Source organism: Podarcis pityusensis (assembly GCF_964106645.2).
Source record: "Podarcis pityusensis genome assembly, chromosome: 9".
Lineage (NCBI taxonomy): Eukaryota > Metazoa > Chordata > Lepidosauria > Squamata > Lacertidae > Podarcis > Podarcis pityusensis.
The window spans coordinates 76,447,963-76,467,409 of NC_138034.1; the positions used below are offsets into that span (position 1 = coordinate 76,447,963).

The following is a 19,447-nucleotide window of genomic DNA, read 5'->3' on the forward strand; positions in this document are numbered from 1 at the left end:
AGAACCAGAAGTCCCTAAGAGTTCATCGGAAAGCCAAACGCTCCCTCTTTCTAGGTTATGATCTGTTTCTTTCTCCCCTGTCCTTGCTGGTCTCCCCCCCCCCCCAATTTTTTTTTATTATTAATTTTCCAAATTTATTAGAAACAAATAAGAAAACATGGTCCTTGCTGGTCTTGCCTGGACCTGGACGCTGCTGGACTCTCCTGCCCAGTCCATCCTCTGGCAAAGGCCTCTCTCGGTGGCAGACATTATTAGGAGAGCAAAAGAGGCAGCTGCTCTCGTCTGCTGGGAAAAGTTATCGGCCGTTTGGAAGATTTTAACTGGCGCTCAGAATCTGTTTATGGACCAGGGGTGTTTTCTTCTTCTTCTAACATATGGAAGAGATGAAGCAAAACTGTTCCTGGAAATGAATATATCAGAAGTATTCTCTGCCAGGCCAGTAATGTTAATTTTTTATATATATAAAAAGAAATCTGTGCTGTTAGGTATTTCCACATGGGTTTTTTCTTCAGGAACACTTGTTGTTTTCTGCAAATTTGCTCTTGTTTTGGGGAGGGGAAAGAGCCGCTTTTGAGGAAGGAGAGTATATATTTAAAGAAGATAAATATATGTGTATGTTAAATAATAATAATAATAATGATAACACTATAAAAATTTATTCTTTATACCCTGCCCATCTTGCTGGGTCTCCCCAGCCACTCTGGGCGGCTTCCAACAAAAGATTAAAAATACATTAAAACACCAACCATTAAAAACTTCCCTAAACAGTTAATTTGGATATGCAGAAGATATTAATAATAATAATAATAATAATAATAATAATAATAATAATAATAAATTTTATTTATATCCCGCCCTCCCCAGCCGAAGCCGGGCTCAGGGCGGCTAACAACACTAAAATAGTGCAACATTATAAAAACATCAAAGAATTAATTAAAATCAAAATTGATGGCAACCATAAACTAAAGTATTGTAAAGATTGCCAAAGGAGGGAGTCAGGCTGCGCCCTGACCAAAGGCCTGGTGGAACAGCTCTGTCTTGCAGGCCCTGCGGAAAGATGTCAAGTCCTGGAGGGCCCTTGTCTCTTGTGACAGAGCGTTCCATCAGGATGGAGCCGCAGCCGAAAAAGCCCTGGCTCTAGTTGAGGCCAGCCTAACCTCTCTGAGGCCTGGGACCTTCAAGATGTTTTTATTTGAAGACCGTAAGTTCCTCTGTGGGGCATACCAGGAGAGGCGGTCCCGTAGATACGAGGGTCCTAGGCCGTATAGGGCTTTGAAGGTTAAAACCAGCACCTTAAACCTGATCCTGTACTCCACCGGGAGCCAGTGCAGCTGGTATAGCACCGGATGAATGTGATCCCGCAGCGAAGACCCCGTAAGGAGTCTCGCTGCGGCATTCTGCACCCGCTGGAGTTTCTGGGTCAGTCTCAGGGGCAGCCCATCGTAGAGCGAGTTACAATACTCCAGTCTGGAGGTGACCGTCGCGTGGATCACAGTGGCTAGGTCAGGGCGAGAGAGGTAAGGAGCCAACTGCTTAGCTTGGCGGAGATGAAAAAATGCCGCCTTTGTTATAGCTGCAATCTGCGCCTCCATGGAGAGGGAGGTATCGAAGATTACACCCAAACTCTTAACGGACGGTGCTGGCACTAATTGCACCCCCGCAAGAGATGGGAGTTGCCCCCTCAATCCCATATCGTCCCGTCCCAGCCAGAGGACCTCTGTCTTCGAAGGATTTAACTTCAACCGGCTCCCACGTAACCATCCAGCCACAGCTTCCAAGCATCTGATCAGTGTGTCTGGGGCCGAGTCAGGATGGCCATCCATCAACAGATAGAGTTGGGTGTCATCAGCATACTGATGGCAGCCCAGCCCAAAACTCCGGACAAGCTGGGCGAGGGGGCGCATAAAGACGTTAAAAAGCATCGGGGAGAGTATCGCACCCTGGGGCACTCCACACACCAAGGAGTGGCGGGATGACAGTTCCCCCCCAAGCGCCACCCTCTGTCCCCGACCAGAGAGAAACGAGCGCAGCCATTGAAGGACTGTGCCCTGGATCCCCACGTCGGCAAGGCGGTGGTCCAGGAGTTCGTGATCGACCATGTCGAAGGCTGCTGACAGGTCTAGAAGAATCAGCAGTCCCAACCCGCCTCGATCCAGCTGCCTACGGAGATCATCTGTTAGGGCGACCAGAGCCGTCTCGGTCCCATGACCAGCGCGGAAGCCGGACTGGAATGGATCCAGAGCCGATGTTTCATCCAGAAACCTACCAAGCTGTTCAGCAACCGCTCTCTCAATCACCTTACCCAGGAATGGAAGATTCGAAACTGGGCGGTAATTGGATAGATCTAAGGGATCTAATGATGTTTTCTTTAAGAGCGGACGCACCACTGCCTCCTTCAGTTCCCCTGGGAATGTCCCGGTGCCAAGGGACAGATTGATGATATCCCCCAGGGGGGCCCGCACCTCGTCTGGACACGCTCTAATCAGCCAAGACGGGCACGGGTCGAGAGGACAGATGGTGGGCTTTCCAGCTCGGAGGAGTCTGTCCACATCGGCTGGGGATATCCGGTCAAAGTGGTCCAAAACTGGACCCGAGGACAGTCGAGGGGCCTCCAGTTCCTTTATTGTATCCAAATTGGCAGGGAGGTCATGGCGGAGCGACAGGACCTTCTCCGCAAAAAAGCTCGCAAATGCCTCACAGCTGTGTGTCAAATTATTATTTAAATTTGGCTGTCCTTCGAGGGACGTTAAAGACTGAATTACACTAAATAATTGTGCCGGGCGAGAGCTAGCGGATGCAATGGAGGCCGAGAAGTAGGACTTCTTAGCGGCCTTCACTGCCATCTCGTAGGTTTTCATAAAAACTCTATAAGATGTTATTGAGGCTCCGTCACGGGCACCCTGCCATACTCGCTCTAGCCGTCTGAGGTCCCGCTTCATTTTCCGGAGCTCCTCAGTAAACCAGGGAGCCCGGTTTCTACGGGGTCGCAGAGGGCGCTTAGGTGCGATCTCATTGATGGCTGCCAGGAGCTGGGTATTCCAGCCCTCAACAAGCTCAGTCAATGAGTCGCCAGGGGGAGAAAGGTCCCGCAAGGCTTGATGGAACCTATCAGGGTCCATCAGCCTCCGCGGGCGAGCCCAAATCAGCTCGCCACCTAAGCAGGGTGGGGGTGGAACATCAATCCTGGCTTTCAGAGCATAGTGATCAGACCATGGCACCTTGATCGAAGGAAACATGATCACATCTATACCGACACCAAAGATCAAATCCAGCGTGTGGCCTGCTTGATGTGTGGGGCCCGAAACAAACTGGGAGAGCCCTAGTGTCGCCATGGAAGACACCAGGTCCAGAGCCTGTGAGGAGGGAGTGGCATCGGCATGGATGTTGAAGTCCCCCAATACCAATAGGTTAGGGAACTCCAAGGCCCAGCCGGCCACCGCCTCCAGCAGGCCTGACAGGGTGGCTGCTGGTGCGCTAGGTGGCCGGTACACCAGCCAGACAGCCAAGCTCACCTTGGAGCCCCACACTAGGCCAACACATTCAATGCCGGGTATCGATGGCGGTGGTAGAGCCCTGAAAGAACAATCTTCCCGGATTAATAATGCCACCCCTCCCCCCCGGCCCACAGTCCGTGACTGGTGGAGGACGGAAAAACCCGGGGGCGCCATCTCTCGTAAGGTAACAGTATCCCCTTCGCGCACCCAGGTCTCCGTCACACAAGCCAGGTCGACCCCCTGCGAGATGATGAAATCTCGCAGGGTGGCGGTTTTGTTGCCTATAGACCTGGCATTGCACAACACCAGTGACGGAGGTGAGTAATCCTTGCTCACCCTACCCTCGTCTCTCGGGATGAATTTAACGAACCACAGAAAGAGGGGGAAGGAAGTCAAGTTTTAAAATGTCAAAATGATTGTAAAATCAGCGAAATGCATATATCTGAAAAGTAAAAATAATTAAAATAAAATAAAATAATTGCCCAGAGTGACCTTTTCTCACCTGGTTGCCTTTGTCTGCCTGCAGAACTATGCTGCCATGAAGCTGGTGAAGCCCTTCAGCTGAACGTGGGCCAGGGAGGAGAAAGAGCTGCTGGGAAGGAGCTGGAGGACCCGCTGAGATCCCCGGACGATGGCGCCTTTCCAAAGTCACGGCCCGACCTCTGCCACACCGTGTAAAGGGGGAAAGGAATTGGCGGCGCCTCCTGGCCGAAACTGCACTCTTTCAGACACACACACAGACACACACACACACAACCCTTCCCTCCCCACTTTTCCAACCCTGCGACTGCTGCTCAGGTGACTGAACTGGTATACCAAAGCTGGCCTTTCCCCAACCCTCTGCAGGCTTGTTTTCTGTACAGTGGTACCTCTGGTTGCAAACGGGATCCATTCCGGAGGCCCGTTCGCAACATGAAAAGAACACAACCCGCAGCGGCGCGTCTGCACACGTGCGGGTCGCGATTCGTCGCTTGTGTGCATGCGCATGGTGTCATTTTATGCATCTGCGCATGCCATGCATGAGTGGCGAAACCCAGAAGTAACCTGTTCCGGTACTTCCGGGTCGCTGCAGGACGTAATATGAAGCGGACATAACACGAGGTATGACTGTATAGAGAAGCTGAAAGAACTTCCTTGAGACTTCCCTTGGACACCGGAACAAGAAGATGGTCACTTTTTGACCAATGGTAGCTGTTCCAGGAGGAGAGCTGGATCCTCGCATGAGACTTCCTCTTCCGGCATCGGCAAGGTGCTCAAAGCCTCTTGGAAACAGGAAAAGCATGGTGGGTTTTTAGGATCCGGACCCCGGAATCCTCCACACCTCATAATCCAGATACTCCCCAGCGTTCTTGCTTACCAGGAGTGGGTCCTGTTTCACAATCCCTCCCCCTGGAAAAAACTCTGCTTTGATTGGGTCGATTTCCAGGGTGCCTTATGCAAATATTCATGTGAGCTTCTTCAAGTCTCAGCCCCCTTCTCCACTCTCCAGGATCTCTAGGGCTGAAATCTCTGGGGCACCCACCTCTCGTGCCTGGGTCAATGCAAGCACTCAAACAGAGGGCCACCATTTTCCACACTGTGACACCTAAAGTATATTTTGCGCTGTTGGCCAAAGATTGGAGGGCGATGACATTTTTCTTTGGAACAAATACCCTATTTGTTGAAAAATCTGTGGTGAGCAGGGTTGGAAAGAATTAATGAGCAGAGCAGATGGAGAAGATCCATGTGTAATGAGAATTGGGGTGTGTATTATTTCACCTGTGAACTGATGGACAGCACCCAAAATCCTGTGCTCATAACCGGGGATTCAATTTTGTTTTAATTTTAATGAGAAACTATCCAATGCACACTTTCTGATCTGCAAATTGAAACACACCTGATCTTTGAAATTTACACTTCTCTGAGTTTTGCCGGTCAGATCCCTGGCCAAACAGTGTGTACAAAATGCCATATATTAGAAAGCAAGTGTGCATTAAAAATGCAGACAGCGGTGAAACTGGCATGCAAAAATGCATTATGCTGGAGAAAATTGCTTTGCAAAAATGTGTATATTAGTCAGAATTGCATACAAAAATGTGTACATTAGGAGGAACTAAAATGCCCATGAGAATTTTTTTAAGAAATAGCAAATTGTTGCCAAAATGTGGGGAACTGAATTTAAGATCAGAAAAAAGAGGAAACCATAGAAACCGAAGCAGACAGATTTGTCTATCCCGCGTCTAACTAATTCCACAATTATCACAGGCAATCAAATTGTTCAAATTCTGATAAGATAAATCAGACCGTTACAGAATTCAGGGAGCAGAAAGAAATTTGGAGGGCCATCCGGGTGGATGTTCTCCTGCTGCAGCTTCGTTCCATGTTCTTGTACCATCCCCATGCACTTCTGCAGGACTTGAGCAGGAGAACTTCTCACTCTTGAGAAGCAGGTGATCAGCATTAAAATTCAGCAAGTTTAGACTGACTTCCAAACATTTCAAAAATAAGTACAGTACTGGGCGATTTATTTTGGACAGCATTTGCAAAGACCTTGCGACGGGGCTGAAGACAGAGGTTGCTTCCCCCCCCCCCCCCCAATGCAAAGCTGTCAAGTTTCAAAATGTGAAGAGATTGAAAATGTTGCCAGGTTTCACCTTGGTGAGAAATGCTTTTTTCAGATTTGCCCTCTGGCAGCTGGACCTGCCACAGCTGTCGACTGATGGCAGGCTGGACTAAGTTATTATTGGGCTGCAAAGGAGAACACTCTCACACACACAATTCTTTTTATTTTTATTTTTTCTGGCAACTCCTGACACGCTTCCAATCTGCCTCTGCCCATTTTCCAGTCCAAAGCCTGGACCTCCCATCAACCGACCTACTTTGGCCAGCCTAATGTGGCTGTTCCCCCATTACCAAATCTGCAAAAACTGGAATGGCAGATTTTCATTGCTTTGCCGAGCAACCCTTTGCCTGTCTGCTCAGAAGCAAACCCCTCTGAATCCCTTAGGACTTACTCTGAGAAAAGTGTGCTTAGGATCACAGCCATAACCATGTAAATTAACGGAGACCTTTTGGTCAACTGGACTGCCAATTTCAAGACAAGCTGCAATTGTTTTTTCCTCATGCAAGTGTTTTCTGAATGCTGTGCCTTCTCTGGGCCTGGAAGTTTGCTTCCCCACCCTCCAGAACAATTGTTTTTACTTCTTATGCAAATATGTGTAGATTTAATCAGTGCTTTCACCTCTTAGCAACTGAGCAATTTAACTGGCTTACAATTTATTTTACTGGTTGGCAGCCAGGGATGGGGCAGAAATCCAATCCGGTTCATGTTTAAAAGCGAACCTACTGAATTCTCACTTTCTGAAACAAGAAGGGAATTGAAATGCCATCATCCGTCGAAATTCGCTCTTTTCTGAATTTTGCAATGCAGTTCTCCAGTCTCAGGCGAGGCGACTAAAGATGTGTATGTTTGTGAAAGTAATATGAAAAGATTCACTGTGTAAGGGGGGGGGGTTGCTTTGCAGGAATGTGTGTGTTAGGCAAAATTGCACCCCCCCCCCAAATTGAGATTGTTGGAAGAAATTTACGCTAAAATGATGACGGGTGTTCATGACGACTTTGAACTTCAGAGTGGAAAAATGAGAAGCTGAGAGAAATTTGCCCATCTCTAGCAATGGTCCCACCAAAGGGCAACCATTCAGCAGTTGGGGGAATGATTCTGCTGACAGTGGCCCACATGAGTCCTCTTGGACAACCCATGCAGAGGCGTTTGGACTCTGATTTAGCATAACCTCAACAGACCCCTGCAACCCACCCCTTGCTTGCTCAAAGGGTTTATTCCATTTCCTGGCCTGGGTGCTGAGGCCTGAAAGGCAGGCTAGGCTTCCTGTCCCATCCAGAGGGAACCAGCCCCAATCCGTTTTGCATTTTATTTTATTATTTTATGCAATATTATGGAGCACCTTCTGCAGGCCTGATCTTTGCTGCAGCTGAGACAAACCAGAAGCCACATATAAAACTGCTTCAGAGCCGCTCCAGAGCTCAGGGCTCTTTGAAAGGGAGGTGGCTGGGAGTTTTCTGTATCACCTGTATTTGCCTTGGAAGCAATATCGCAATTGCATTGCGGTTACCAATGAAATCCTATTAAACCTCCCGCATGCCTCTGGTGTTTTATTTTCCAGAACATGAAGCTCAGGGGTGTGTGGGTGGGGGGTGGGGTGTTTATAGCTCTCCCATCCCCCCCCCCAAAACACGTGGAGAGCCATTGCATCTGATGCCACTTAGCAGGGAATCAAATGGAGGTGTGTCGCCATCTTGTTTATCTCCATTGCACTGGGTGAAGAAGGTGGGACGGATCAGGATTCTTTGCTCTCAACTGCCAGCAGCTCTCCTGGTGGGTTCAAGGAGAGGCCTTTCCCCGCACATTTTGCAAGAGTTGCTGTGGAACGGCAGGTCCTCTGCATGCAAAAATTAATATAAAACCCAAATCCAGTCCTTCTGGATTAGACTAAGGTGGGTCCATCAAGTCTTGGGTTTAAGCACAGTGAGGCAGATGCCAAGTTGCCAAGCAAGGCATGGCAGGGATGGCCTTTCCAGGCTGCTTTGTCCCTGGTTGGCATCTGGTACCCAGAGGCACTGCTCAAGTTGTAAGGGGGTCAGCAATGTCTAGGCAACATGATGACCATGTACATAAGCAATGGACAATCTTTTATAGAATTCCTTCAAACCATAACAAGTACAATATGAAATCTTTAATCTCAAAGTCTCTGGAAATCTTTAAATGAAGCAAGGTACCAGATGAAAGACAATAAAATTATTTGTAAAGTGATATGTGCACGCAGGTCATCATCTGTAAAAAATTATTTTCAGTTGATGAAGCAATTCTATATCCTCCCACCACACTGACGAAGAATTCTACGAAACAGTAGTCAATATCCGGAATCACTGTTCAGTGTTGGACATTATATTTGCTGAATACACAAAGCTTCACAGCTTGTCTTTCATCATACAAAGTCTGGTACCTCGCTTCATTTAAAGATTTTCAGAGACTATCATGGCTCCTAGCCATTAAGAGACCCACCCTTGTCCCTTGATGGCCGTCGAAGCCATTTTCGTGGCAACCACTGCATGATGTGATGGAGGACTCCCTTTTGTCTCTTCTGGAGAGTCTTCTGAGATAGACCTTCCACAGTCACTGTTGTTACAGTAAGAGCTGATCGATTGTGGAATGGTCTCCCTTGGGAAAATGGTGGACTCTCCTTCCTTGGAGGTTTTTAAGCAGAGGTTAGATGTCCATCTGCCAAGCTTGAATCCTGCATTGCAGGGGACTGGCCTGGATGATCCTTGTGGTCCCTTCCAACTCTCCAGTTCTATGAGCTCTCCTTATTAGTGCACCTGTGATTTGCTGTTAGGAGGTGAAAAAGACTCTCCATCTGCTTTTGCCACCCGGTGCATCATTTTGCAAACCCAAGCTTGCTCTCTCTCTCTCTCTCTCCCCAGTGGGAGAGGAAGGGAGGCAGGTAATCCTCTGGCAAGGTCGCTCTCCAGGACGGCAGCCACGTTGCTGCACACTCCTTGGCTTTATGTTGGAATTGTTTCAGACCCGCCGTGGAGGTGTGCCCCCGCCGCCACCGCCGGGGAGATCTCCTGCCAGGAACCCTCTGACGGCCTCCCACACCATCTTCCCGGCTGCTTTCCCATACCTCTCCCATCACGTAATCGCCACGGGCCCGTCTGAGCCGAGCTTTGCTCGTAATGCTTTTTGCAGGATGCCCCTTGAAAAGATCAACCCACGAGATGGTTGGATTTCCCCCATCAGGCTGGTTCTGTCCCAAAAATTCCGGATGGGCTGCAACCGAGACAAGAACATACCAGAATGAAAAGTCATTTCAAAACAAACCAGCCTCCTTCCTTGGAGGTTTCTAAGCAGCAGTTGGCCGGCCGTCTGTTGAGGATTCTTTAGCTGGGATTCTGGCATTGTAGGGGGTTGACTAGATGGCCCTTGAGGTCTCTTCTGACTGTGCAACTCTATGATCATATGAACCTAAAGACCATGAGCCTACTGAGTGGTAGAGAGTGGGAACAGTCCTCTCAGGGGGTAGGAGGAGATGAGACAGTTATAGGAGCCGAGAGAAGGAGAGATGAAAGCAAGAAAGTTGAGGATGAGGGGAGAAAAGCCATCTATGCAGCATTTGGGGCCTTCCCCACAAGGAGTTTAGTGTGCATGGAATCTCTATGCTTTGTTCATGCATTTTATATGGGGCCTCCACACCCAATCATTATCCTCCTGTATTTTCTGGGTGGTTCCTCCATCTTCTCCCAAGCTATAGACTGACTTTTCCAAAATAATAAAATAGTAAGGCAATCTCTGGACAAGGCTCACCTGCACACTCTAGTTCATTCCTTGGTAACTTCAAGGCTGGATTACTGCAATGCACTCCATGTGGGGCTGCCCTTGGGTCTGGTCTGGAGGTTTCAGCTAGTGCAGGATGTTGTGGCTAGACTGGCGATGGGAACAGATGACCGCCAACACTTGACCCCAGTGTTAAAAGAACTGCCCTGCCTTCCTGTCTCCTACCAAGCCAGGTTCAAGGCTCATGGACGGGTGTACAAAACCCTGAATATCTTAGGGCCTTGCTCCCGACACTCCAAGTCCCTATTAGCCTGAAGCGTGGCATCTGTGTTGTAGAATTTCCAACTCTATGGAACTTCCTTCTATGACTAGACAACAACAGCAACAATGCAGCAAGTGCCTTGATTGCAGAAAGTGAGGAGGAATTAAAGAACCTTTTAATGAGGGTGAAAGAGGAGAGCGCAAAATATGGTCTGAAGCTCAACATCAAAAAAACAAAGATCATGGCCACTGGTCCCATCACCTCCTGGCAAATAGAAGGGGAAGAAAGGGAGGCAGTGAGAGATTTTACTTTCTTGGGTTCCATGATCACTGCAGGTGGTGACAGCAGTCACAAAATTAAAAGACGCCTGCTTCTTGGGAGGAAAGCAATGACAAACCTAGACAGCATCTTAAAAAGCAGAGACATCACCTTGCCAACAAAGGTCCGTATAATTAAAGCTATGGTTTTCCCAGTAGTGATGTATGGAAGTGAGAACTGGACCATAAAGAAGGCTGATCACCGAAGAATTGATGCTTTTGAATTCTGGTGCTGGAGGAGACTCTTGAGAGTCCCATGGGCTGCAAGAAGATCAAACCTCTCCATTCTGAAGGAAATCAGCCCTGAGTGCTCACTGGAAGGACAGATCCTGAAGCTGGAGACTCCAATACTTTGGCCACCTCATGAGAAGAGAAGACTCCCTGGGAAAGACCCTGATGTTGGGATAGATGGAGGGCACAAGGAGAAGGGGATGACAGAGGATGAGATGGTGAGACAGTGTTCTCAAAGCTGCTAACATGAGTTTGACCAAACTACGGGAGGCAGTGGAAGACAGGAGGGCCTGGCGTGCTCTGGTCCAGGGGGTCACGAAGAGGCAGACACGACAAAATGACTAAACAACAACAACAACAATGCAGTGAGTGGGTGAGGGGAGATACCAAATGAGAAGGACACACAGGGGGAGGTTTACTTATTTATTTTGTGATGGCAGCAGACGTTGCTGAGATTTGCATCCCCCTCCCTTGCGCTTTCGTTCATGCCTGGTCTGTCTGCACATCTGCACATGCGAGCACATAAGCGCACCAGGAAAAGGCCTACGAAGTGCCGCTGGGGCCCGGAGCGCTGTCTCTCGTGTGTGCATAAAAGTTAATTGCAGAATGTTCCACTGCTTAGCGAAGTTTGTGATGCTTGTTTTCATATTATTTCCTTGGTCTTTAACTCTTGTGTTGTGCGTAATTGAAGGCTGGAATTATGGAGTGTGCCGGCTGCCCGTAGGGGAGGCCACAACAACATACCTTTGTGTTCCTGCGCGGGTGTCGGTTCGGCCTGGCGAGGCGGAGGGCTGCCAGGATTAGACGCTGGCCGGCTGCCACACCGCAAGCAAGATGAACTCTCGTAACCCCAAGTAGCAGACTCCCGGGCTTCGTGCGCCTGAGGTCCCCCCCCCCATTTATTTGCTGCATTTACTGGTCTCTTTGCAAAGTGAAAAATATCACATTTTATCTTTTGCAAATAACCACCAACACCGACATGTCAATGGTTGGAAAGTTGTCACTGAGATGATCGTGTTACGCAGAGTGTCTGGGGCAACCCAGCCAGATGGGTGGAGAAGAAATAATATAATTGATTAAAGTACAATTATATTTATACATTAATCGGGGGGGGGCATATTTCTCTCCATGGTGTGGGAAAGGAGTCTTTTAGGACATGACCTGAAATGTTAGAAAGGAAGTCCCACCAAACTGAACATAAATGCTATGAAAGTTCCTTTCTTTTCACAATTTGAAGCGCATGTGTTATCTTTTGGTGCGTCTGAGTTGAAAATAAGAGCCCCAGATAGATAGATAGATAGATAGATAGATAGATAGATAGATAGACAGATAATTAAGAATTAATTACTGGTATTACAAGCTCCCAAGCCAGGTCTGGGCTCATTTCATCTGAGTATTTTGAGCAGTGGGGTTACCCAGAGACCCTGCTCCCCAATCCTGACCCTTTGCCCTGAACACATGTGGGGCTTTATCACCAGCTAACAGGGGCCCTGGTGGGCTTGCCGTTGCCTTGATTGATTGATTGAATGAGTGCATTTTTTAAAATATACCTATTCACTTTAAAAAAGAACAACCCTCAAAGCAGTTTACAAAAACCCAAAACATTAAAATTAAGCTAAATTAATAAAACAGAAACTGGGCCAGATGGACGGGGTGTTATTATGGTCTAAACAAAAGTGTTTTTAGCTTGGAAAGAGCACAGCAAAGACTCCTGCCTGATGTCAATAGGCAGGAAGTTCCAATGTGTCTGTGCTGCCACACTAAGTGACCGAGTCCTTTCAAATGCAGAATGAGTAATATACGTGGCACCTCTATGAGTGCCACTTCCACCGATCAAAGGGGTCGATTGGCCATGGGCTACAGCGAATTTGCAGGAAAACTTGTTGTTAAGAACCCTATATACTAATAGTAGGGAAGTGGGTGGCGCTGTGGTCTAAAGCACTGAATCTCTTGGGCTTGCTGATTGGAAGGTCAGCGGTTCGAATCCCTGCGATGGGGTGAGCTCCCATTGCTCTGTCCCAGCTCCTGCCAACCTAGCAGTTTGAAAGCACACCAGTGCAAGTAGATAAATAGGTACTGCTGTGGTGGGAAGGAAAACGGCGTTTCTGTGCACTCTGGTTTCCGTAATGGTGTTCCATTGCCCCAGTAGTGGTTTAGTCCTGCTGACCACACGACCTGGAAAGCTGTTTGTATACAATCGCCGGCTCCCTCGGCCTGAAAGTGAGATAAGCACTGCAACCCCATAGTCGCCTTTGACTGCATTTAACCGTCCAGGGATCCTTTACCTTTTACCTTATACTAATAGTAATGCCTTGAGCTTGGACTGGCACCCATTCAACAACCAGCACAGATTTCTGGTGGGATGGAAATGTCCCCTGGAAAGCTTCTGGGGAGAATTTTGGACTCAGCAAATATTTTGCGCCAAAATTACTTGCAAGGTGGGAGCAGAGCAGAGACTTGAGATCTTCTGCTGCAAGCAGGGACATCCTTGTCCCAGGAATGGCTCCAACTCCACTGAGCAGCAGCACCCCTTCCTTAGGATGAGGGGAGGGAGCCCAGTTCCCTGCCATGTGCTCTGTATGCTGAGCATTGCAGGTTCATCTCCTAGCATCCCTGAAGGAGCTTAGGTGGAAGGACCCCAGAGAGAGCTTTTGCTTAATGGAGCAAAGTAATGGCATTGCAGATGGCAGCATCCCATGATGCTTGAATCATAGAATTGACAAATTGGAAGGGAACCCCAAGGCTCATCCAGTCCAACCCCCTGCAATGCAGGAGTCACAACTGGGAGTGGCCACTGAGACCATATAACACCGGTCCTGAGAGATCTGCATTGGCTCCCAGTACATTTCCGAGCACAATTCAAAGTGTTGTTGCTGATCTTTAAAGCCCTAAACGGCCTCGGTCCAGTATCCCTGAAGGAGCGTCTCCACCCCCATCGTTCTGCCCAGGCACTGAGGTCCAGTTCCAAGGGTGAGATGACAGGGGACTAGGCAGAGGGCGCCTACCCTGTGGAACGCCCTCTCATCAGATGTCAAGGCAATAAACAACTATTTTACTTTTAAAAGACAACTGAAGGGGGCCCTGTTTAGGGAGGTTTTTAATGTCTGATGCTGTATTGTTTTTAATATTTATTTGGAAGCCACCCAGAGTGGCTGGGGAAACCCAGCCAGATGGGTGGGGTATAAATAATAAATTATTATTATTATTATTAAAGCATCCCAGGCAGGTGGCCACCCAACCTCTGCTGAAGAATCTCCAAGGATGGAGAGTCCATTCCATTTCCTGATGGAATCAATTCTGCTGTCGGACAACTGCTCTACACACATAAAATGAATTCACGCACAGGCATCTTCCAAAAACCCATCCCAAACCCAAACCCCAAAAGTCCCATGGCGATCGGCAAATGGTAATGGGGGCAGGATTGTGAAATCTGGAAGCCCCTAGTCATGAACCAGCACATGGGCGGTGGATACAGATTCAGTGGTTCTGACTCAAGGAACGAGGCAGTTGAGCAGCTTGGCATCTGTATCCATGACTGAGCAGCCCCTTTTAGAATCCACTCTGCTCACCCCCAAAAGGGGGAGGGGCTAGAAAAGGTGCCCTGAACATAGTCTGCCTCCCTTTTTTCCCTAACTCGATTACCACGCCCAGTGGGGTCACCACCCAGCGGTCGCAAAAGACAATTGACGCAAGGGAGAAACATGCTCAGAGGAAGGCAAACCCTCACTGTGATCAACTCCTGCCCAGAAACCAATGTCCCCACTGTGGAAGGATGTGTGCATCCAGAATTGGCCTCCACAGTCACTTATAGACTCATTGTTAAAACCGTGTTTATGGAAGACAATCTTACTTGGCTATGAGGGATCACCAAAGAAGAAGAAGAAGGCCATCAGAAAGTTTTTTTCTGATGTTTTTCCATGCTTCCTGAGTGTGGGTTGCAGTATCCTTTTGCCTGGTTCATAATGGCGGAGGAACCCTCTCTGGCACTCGGGGAGGGATGCTGAAGGGCAGGGCGACTGTGCATGCATGGCATCCTGTACGGTCACCGTGCGAGAGGCAGCCCGTATGGACAGTGTGCGAGAGTGCAGTCCGTATGAACGGCACGCGACCGGCACCCATACTAACTGCGCTCGTGCCCTCAGCCGCTCTACAGCTGGGGGGCAGCGGGCCATCTTGTCACCCCCTCAGAGTGGGGCCTGGGGTGGCCTGCCCCCTCTGCCCCCCCTTTGTACGCCCCTGGGACTGGTCAGGGAACTGCCATCAGTGCCGGAGGGAGAGAGCAAGATCCAGAGGGATTCCAGAGAGCGTCACGGGATTGGGAGAGGCAGCCCATCTTCTGGGGAAGGGAATCAGCGTAGCATCAGTGGAGAAGGGGGGCAGATGGGGGAAGCGGCGAGGCGGTCCCATGACTCCTTGCCAGGGACCAGCGGGGAGAGTAGGGGTCCTCCGCTGCCTACGCCCTCCTTGCGCAGAAGGCTTTCGCGCAGAGAGAGTAGGAGGAGACTAGGCGTCAAAGAGCTTCTTTGCTGGAAGAAGTTTAAGAAACGCCAACTGACGGATTCTGCCAGCGATTGAGACAGCCACGGGTGAGTGGCTGTCCGGACAGAAAAGGTTCACTCAGGCAACCCAGCCAGGTGTTTGCACCGGCTTACGCACGAGCAACCCCTAGAACCATTACATGACGCGATAGAAGTTTGTTTTAAAAATCATGCGTGGCAGGGAGGCAGTGGATAGAGAGACATTTTGCTCCCTCTCACACAACACATCTGATGAAGAGGAAGGTTTGGAGATTCAGGACAGAGAAAAGCAAGTCCTTCTTCACGCAGCGCAGAGTTAAACCATGGAACTCACTGCTGCAGGATGCAGGGATGGCAACCAACCAGGATGGCTTGGAAAGGGGATTTGACAAATTCCTAGAGGAGGAGAGGGCTTAATGGAGCCACAAGAGTATGGTTACCAGATGATCCTGTTTCCCGGGGCCAGTCCCCGGATTACAAATCTGTCCCTGGACAAAATCAGTCCCCGGAATGTCCCCGGATTTCATTTAATGTCCTCGGATTTATATTTCAAGTTTTGTAGATTTATTAGTAGGGAATGAATGTTGCTTGATGGGTTCAACGGCACAAGACACATCATATGGGGACTTCCGGCGAGGCAAAATGGCGGGCGCAACGACAGCGAGCAGCTCCTGAAGCCAGCCAGAGCCAACTGCACTACCAGGCTGGCTCCGGACTGCTGAGACTGCTGCCACCGCCACCACTGCCAAGGGGGAACCAGGGACGCCCGGCGCGTCAACTGGGGGAACCACTGACACCCCGAGACCCAAATTGAGCCGGGAGCAAGAGTGCCCGGCCACCTGGCCAACTGCCCAGTGGCACTCTGGGGCCAGGAAAACCCCAGAGCTGACTCAGGGAGAAGGAAGAGAGGGGAAGGAAGTGAGAGAAAGGAGAGGAGGAAGGAGAAAAAAGAGGGGAGCCCTGACTTTGCTGCGCTGCTGCCACCACTGAGGAGAAAAGGTAGGAGAGCACCAGGAGGGCAAGGACACGTGGCCAAGCCCAGGCCTGACCTGAGCCTACTGCATGGTGGCTAGCGCTCCAAGAAAGCAGTCCGGGGTCCAGAGGAGGGCTGCGTGACAGAGGAGACCACAGAAGAGAAGATATTGTTGTTGTTTAGTCGTGTCCGACTCTTCGTGACCCCCTGGACCAGAGCACACCAGGCACTCCTGTCTTCCACTGCCTCCTGCAGTTTGGTCAAACTCATGCTGGTAGCTTTGAGAACACTGTCCCACCATCTCATCCTCTGTCGTCCCCTTTTCCTTGTGCCCTCCATCTTTCACAACATCAGGGTCTTTTCCAGGGAGTCTTCTCTTCTCATGAGGTGGCCAAAGTCTTGGAGCCTCAGCTTCAGGATCTGTCCCTCCAGTGAGCACTCAGGGCTGATTTCCTTCAGAATGGAGAGGTTTGATCTTCTTGCAGTCCATGGGACTCTCAAGAGTCTCCTCCAACACCATAATTCAAAAGCATCAATTCTTCGGCGATCAGCCTTCTTTATGTTCCAGCTCTTACTTCCATACATCACTACTGGGAAAACCATAGCTTTTACTATACGGACCTTTGTTGGCAAAGTGATGTCTCTGCTTTTTAAGATGCTTTTCAAAAAAAAAAAAAAAAAAAAAAGGGTCCCCAGATTCTGTGAAAAAAATCTGGCAACCTTACACAAGAGGGGAGAGGTCTCTTGTGTTCGAATCCTGCTTGCTGTTTTCCCACTGACTCTCCTTAGATTCTTAAATCTAACCAAAGGCCTTGCAATAGGGTTGGAGATTGGGGGGAAATCGATCAAGTCATTTCGCACATGTTCTATGGGGCAGTAGCTTTCCCTGCTCAAATTAGAAAGACAGAGCAGGAGCAGTGCGCCGGGGCTTTGCTAATTTGTAGCTTGTAATTTGCCATTTCTCCAGAGAAGGCACTTATTTTATGAGGTCTGGAACCAAACTGACAACAAACCGCAAATTGGGGGTGGGGAGAAAAAGGAGGCAGGCTGCGTGAGGAAGCAGGGAAGGGAGCCTGAAAATGGGAAACGTTATTCCATTTACAGCAGGAGAATTTTTTTGGTTTCCTTGCCAAACAACAGCAGATAACTTTGGGGCTTGGCAGTTGGGGGACTGCGGGGAGATTTTTACACATTTGCATTCTCCCTTCACACGCTCGGAGTTTCTCATTTCATCTCAGGAGGGACCTGGTTCTCCTCGCTTGGAAATTCACAGCTTTCCTTTTCGTCCCCAAAGCCGCTTATTTTCATAATTGAATTATACGGCTTAAGCCCATCATTCGGAGAATCATAGAGTTGGAAGGAACACCAGGGGACATCTAGTCCACCCCCTGCAGTGCAATCTTGCATCTCTAAAATCCTGATGCCCCACTGTGACATCACTGGGGAACAATTTTTTTTTTTCATTTTCTGTTGCATGAGATTTTTCAACTGTTCTTATATGTTCTTTCAATGCTGATTTCAAATCTGAAATCAATTTTCGTGTACATGCTATAGTTATCTTTCAATTTCAGACTTTTGCCGATATATCATATTTACACTGGGGATAAGTGGACGCTGACACGTTGATCTACCCTAATCACATGGTAATTGTTGTTTCACAAACTTAATTTTTCTTTATTTTTATAGTTTTGTAACCTAAATATTGGTATTTTTCAGATCGGACCATGAACTCCTTTTCATATGGAGAAAGCCTGTGGGGTTTTTTTTTTGGGGGGGGGATTTTTTAAATTGAATTTTACATCATAATCACAACTAACAATATAATCACAAAATAAATTCCTGATTACTCCCTCCCCCACGACTTCCCCCAACTTCCCCTCCTGGTTTCTTACACATTCGTTTGTCCTGCTTGGTGTCTTATTATGTCCTTAACATTTTAACCTCATTTTCTATATTTTCTATATTTGCTTTGTTAACAAAAACAAAACAGAAGGCCATTCACTGTTAATAACTCATTCTCGAATCAGATTCTGTGCACCAATCTGTAGGCACAGACCACCCCCTGATTCAATCTAGTTTGTTAAGAAAATTCCCAATCCTGGATCCACGGGTGACTTTGGGTCATTTCTCTAAAGTAGTCTGTTTTTAAGTTTTTATGTGTTTATATGCCTATCGCACTTTTAAACTTAAAATCCATTGTTGTATATTGTTTAAAATGTTTGTTTTGCTTTTGGGATTGTAGTTCCATTTGTGTTTCTAAAGCTGGTCTCTGACCGTAATAAATTTCATGTTCATTTTCAAATTGCCGCCCTTAAAAAATCAAATTGCCCCACGTTGGGAACCACGGGGCTAGAGGGACACTGAGTGAGCACAGACGTCTGTTGCCTTCTGGGTGGAAGCGTGCAGCCAGTTTGCCAGAATCCCATTTATTCCCATCATGTTAATAATAATAATAATAATAATAATAATAATAATAATAATGTCATAAGAAACTCCACAGGAAAGGACCCCCTTTTAAAACATCTTGTAACCATGCCTGGCTGGGGAGGGGGATTTTAGTTAGGATTGTGACTGGGAAAGGTTAAAACACCCCTCCCCAAATGCAGTGGTCCTGAATCGTGTACCTGTCACCGTCTCACTTTGAGCGGGACACCCTGGATCTGCAGAAGCTGTTCCAGCTCCCGTTTTATATGCCGGGTGCCCCGGGGTGAGGCCTCAGCCTGCTGAAGCCGCTGCTGTGTTTCAAGAAACCAGCTTCGCAGCTGTACTTGCATATAGAAAAATTCTCCCCCCCCCCCCCGGTATCTCCAGAATAGTGATTTCTACTAGAATAGTGATCACTGCTAGGTGGAAGTCACAAACTATACCTACAAAGGAGGAATGGATTTGTAAACTAAGTGAATATTTAATTTTGGCAAAATTAACTGCTATAATAAAAAAAAATCAGTCGAATCAAAAATTTAAAAAAGGAGTGGAAATGTTTTGATGAATATATGGCAAAATATTGCTGGGGAAAAGAGATACGCTAATATGCCTAGATTAAAATGTGAAGTACTGGATGGAAGAAAAATGAGTAAGGAACGATAATAAGAATATAGAGATGATTTGAGAAGATTGTAGAATGCAAAGATTGTTGTAAATTGTATAATGTGGAGGAAATCGAGTGGGGGTGGAGGGAAGTGGGAGGAGGGAGAAAAGAATAATATGATGGATTGAGGAAATATAAATGTAAATGTAAATGTATGGGGAGGAAATGGTGTTGGTTTTGGTACATCTGTATTGTAATGTGATATGTGAAAACCAATAAAAAGAAAGAATAAAA

The 19,447-nt window shown here is 48.0% G+C and overlaps 1 protein-coding gene across 8 annotated transcripts in view; it reads left to right on the plus strand.

The window, feature by feature from the left end:
• Positions 1–7,626, plus strand: part of DYSF (dysferlin) — a 191,700-nt gene extending 184,074 nt beyond the window's left edge. For all 8 annotated transcript variants that reach the window (XM_081020617.1, XM_081020619.1, XM_081020622.1 and 5 more), the window contains one exon: positions 4,021–7,626. In XM_081020617.1, coding sequence (XP_080876743.1) covers positions 4,021–4,059 — 39 coding nt within the window. In that variant the 3' untranslated portion in view covers positions 4,060–7,626. The remainder of the gene's footprint in view (positions 1–4,020) is intronic.
• Positions 7,627–19,447: the final 11,821 nt, after the last annotated feature.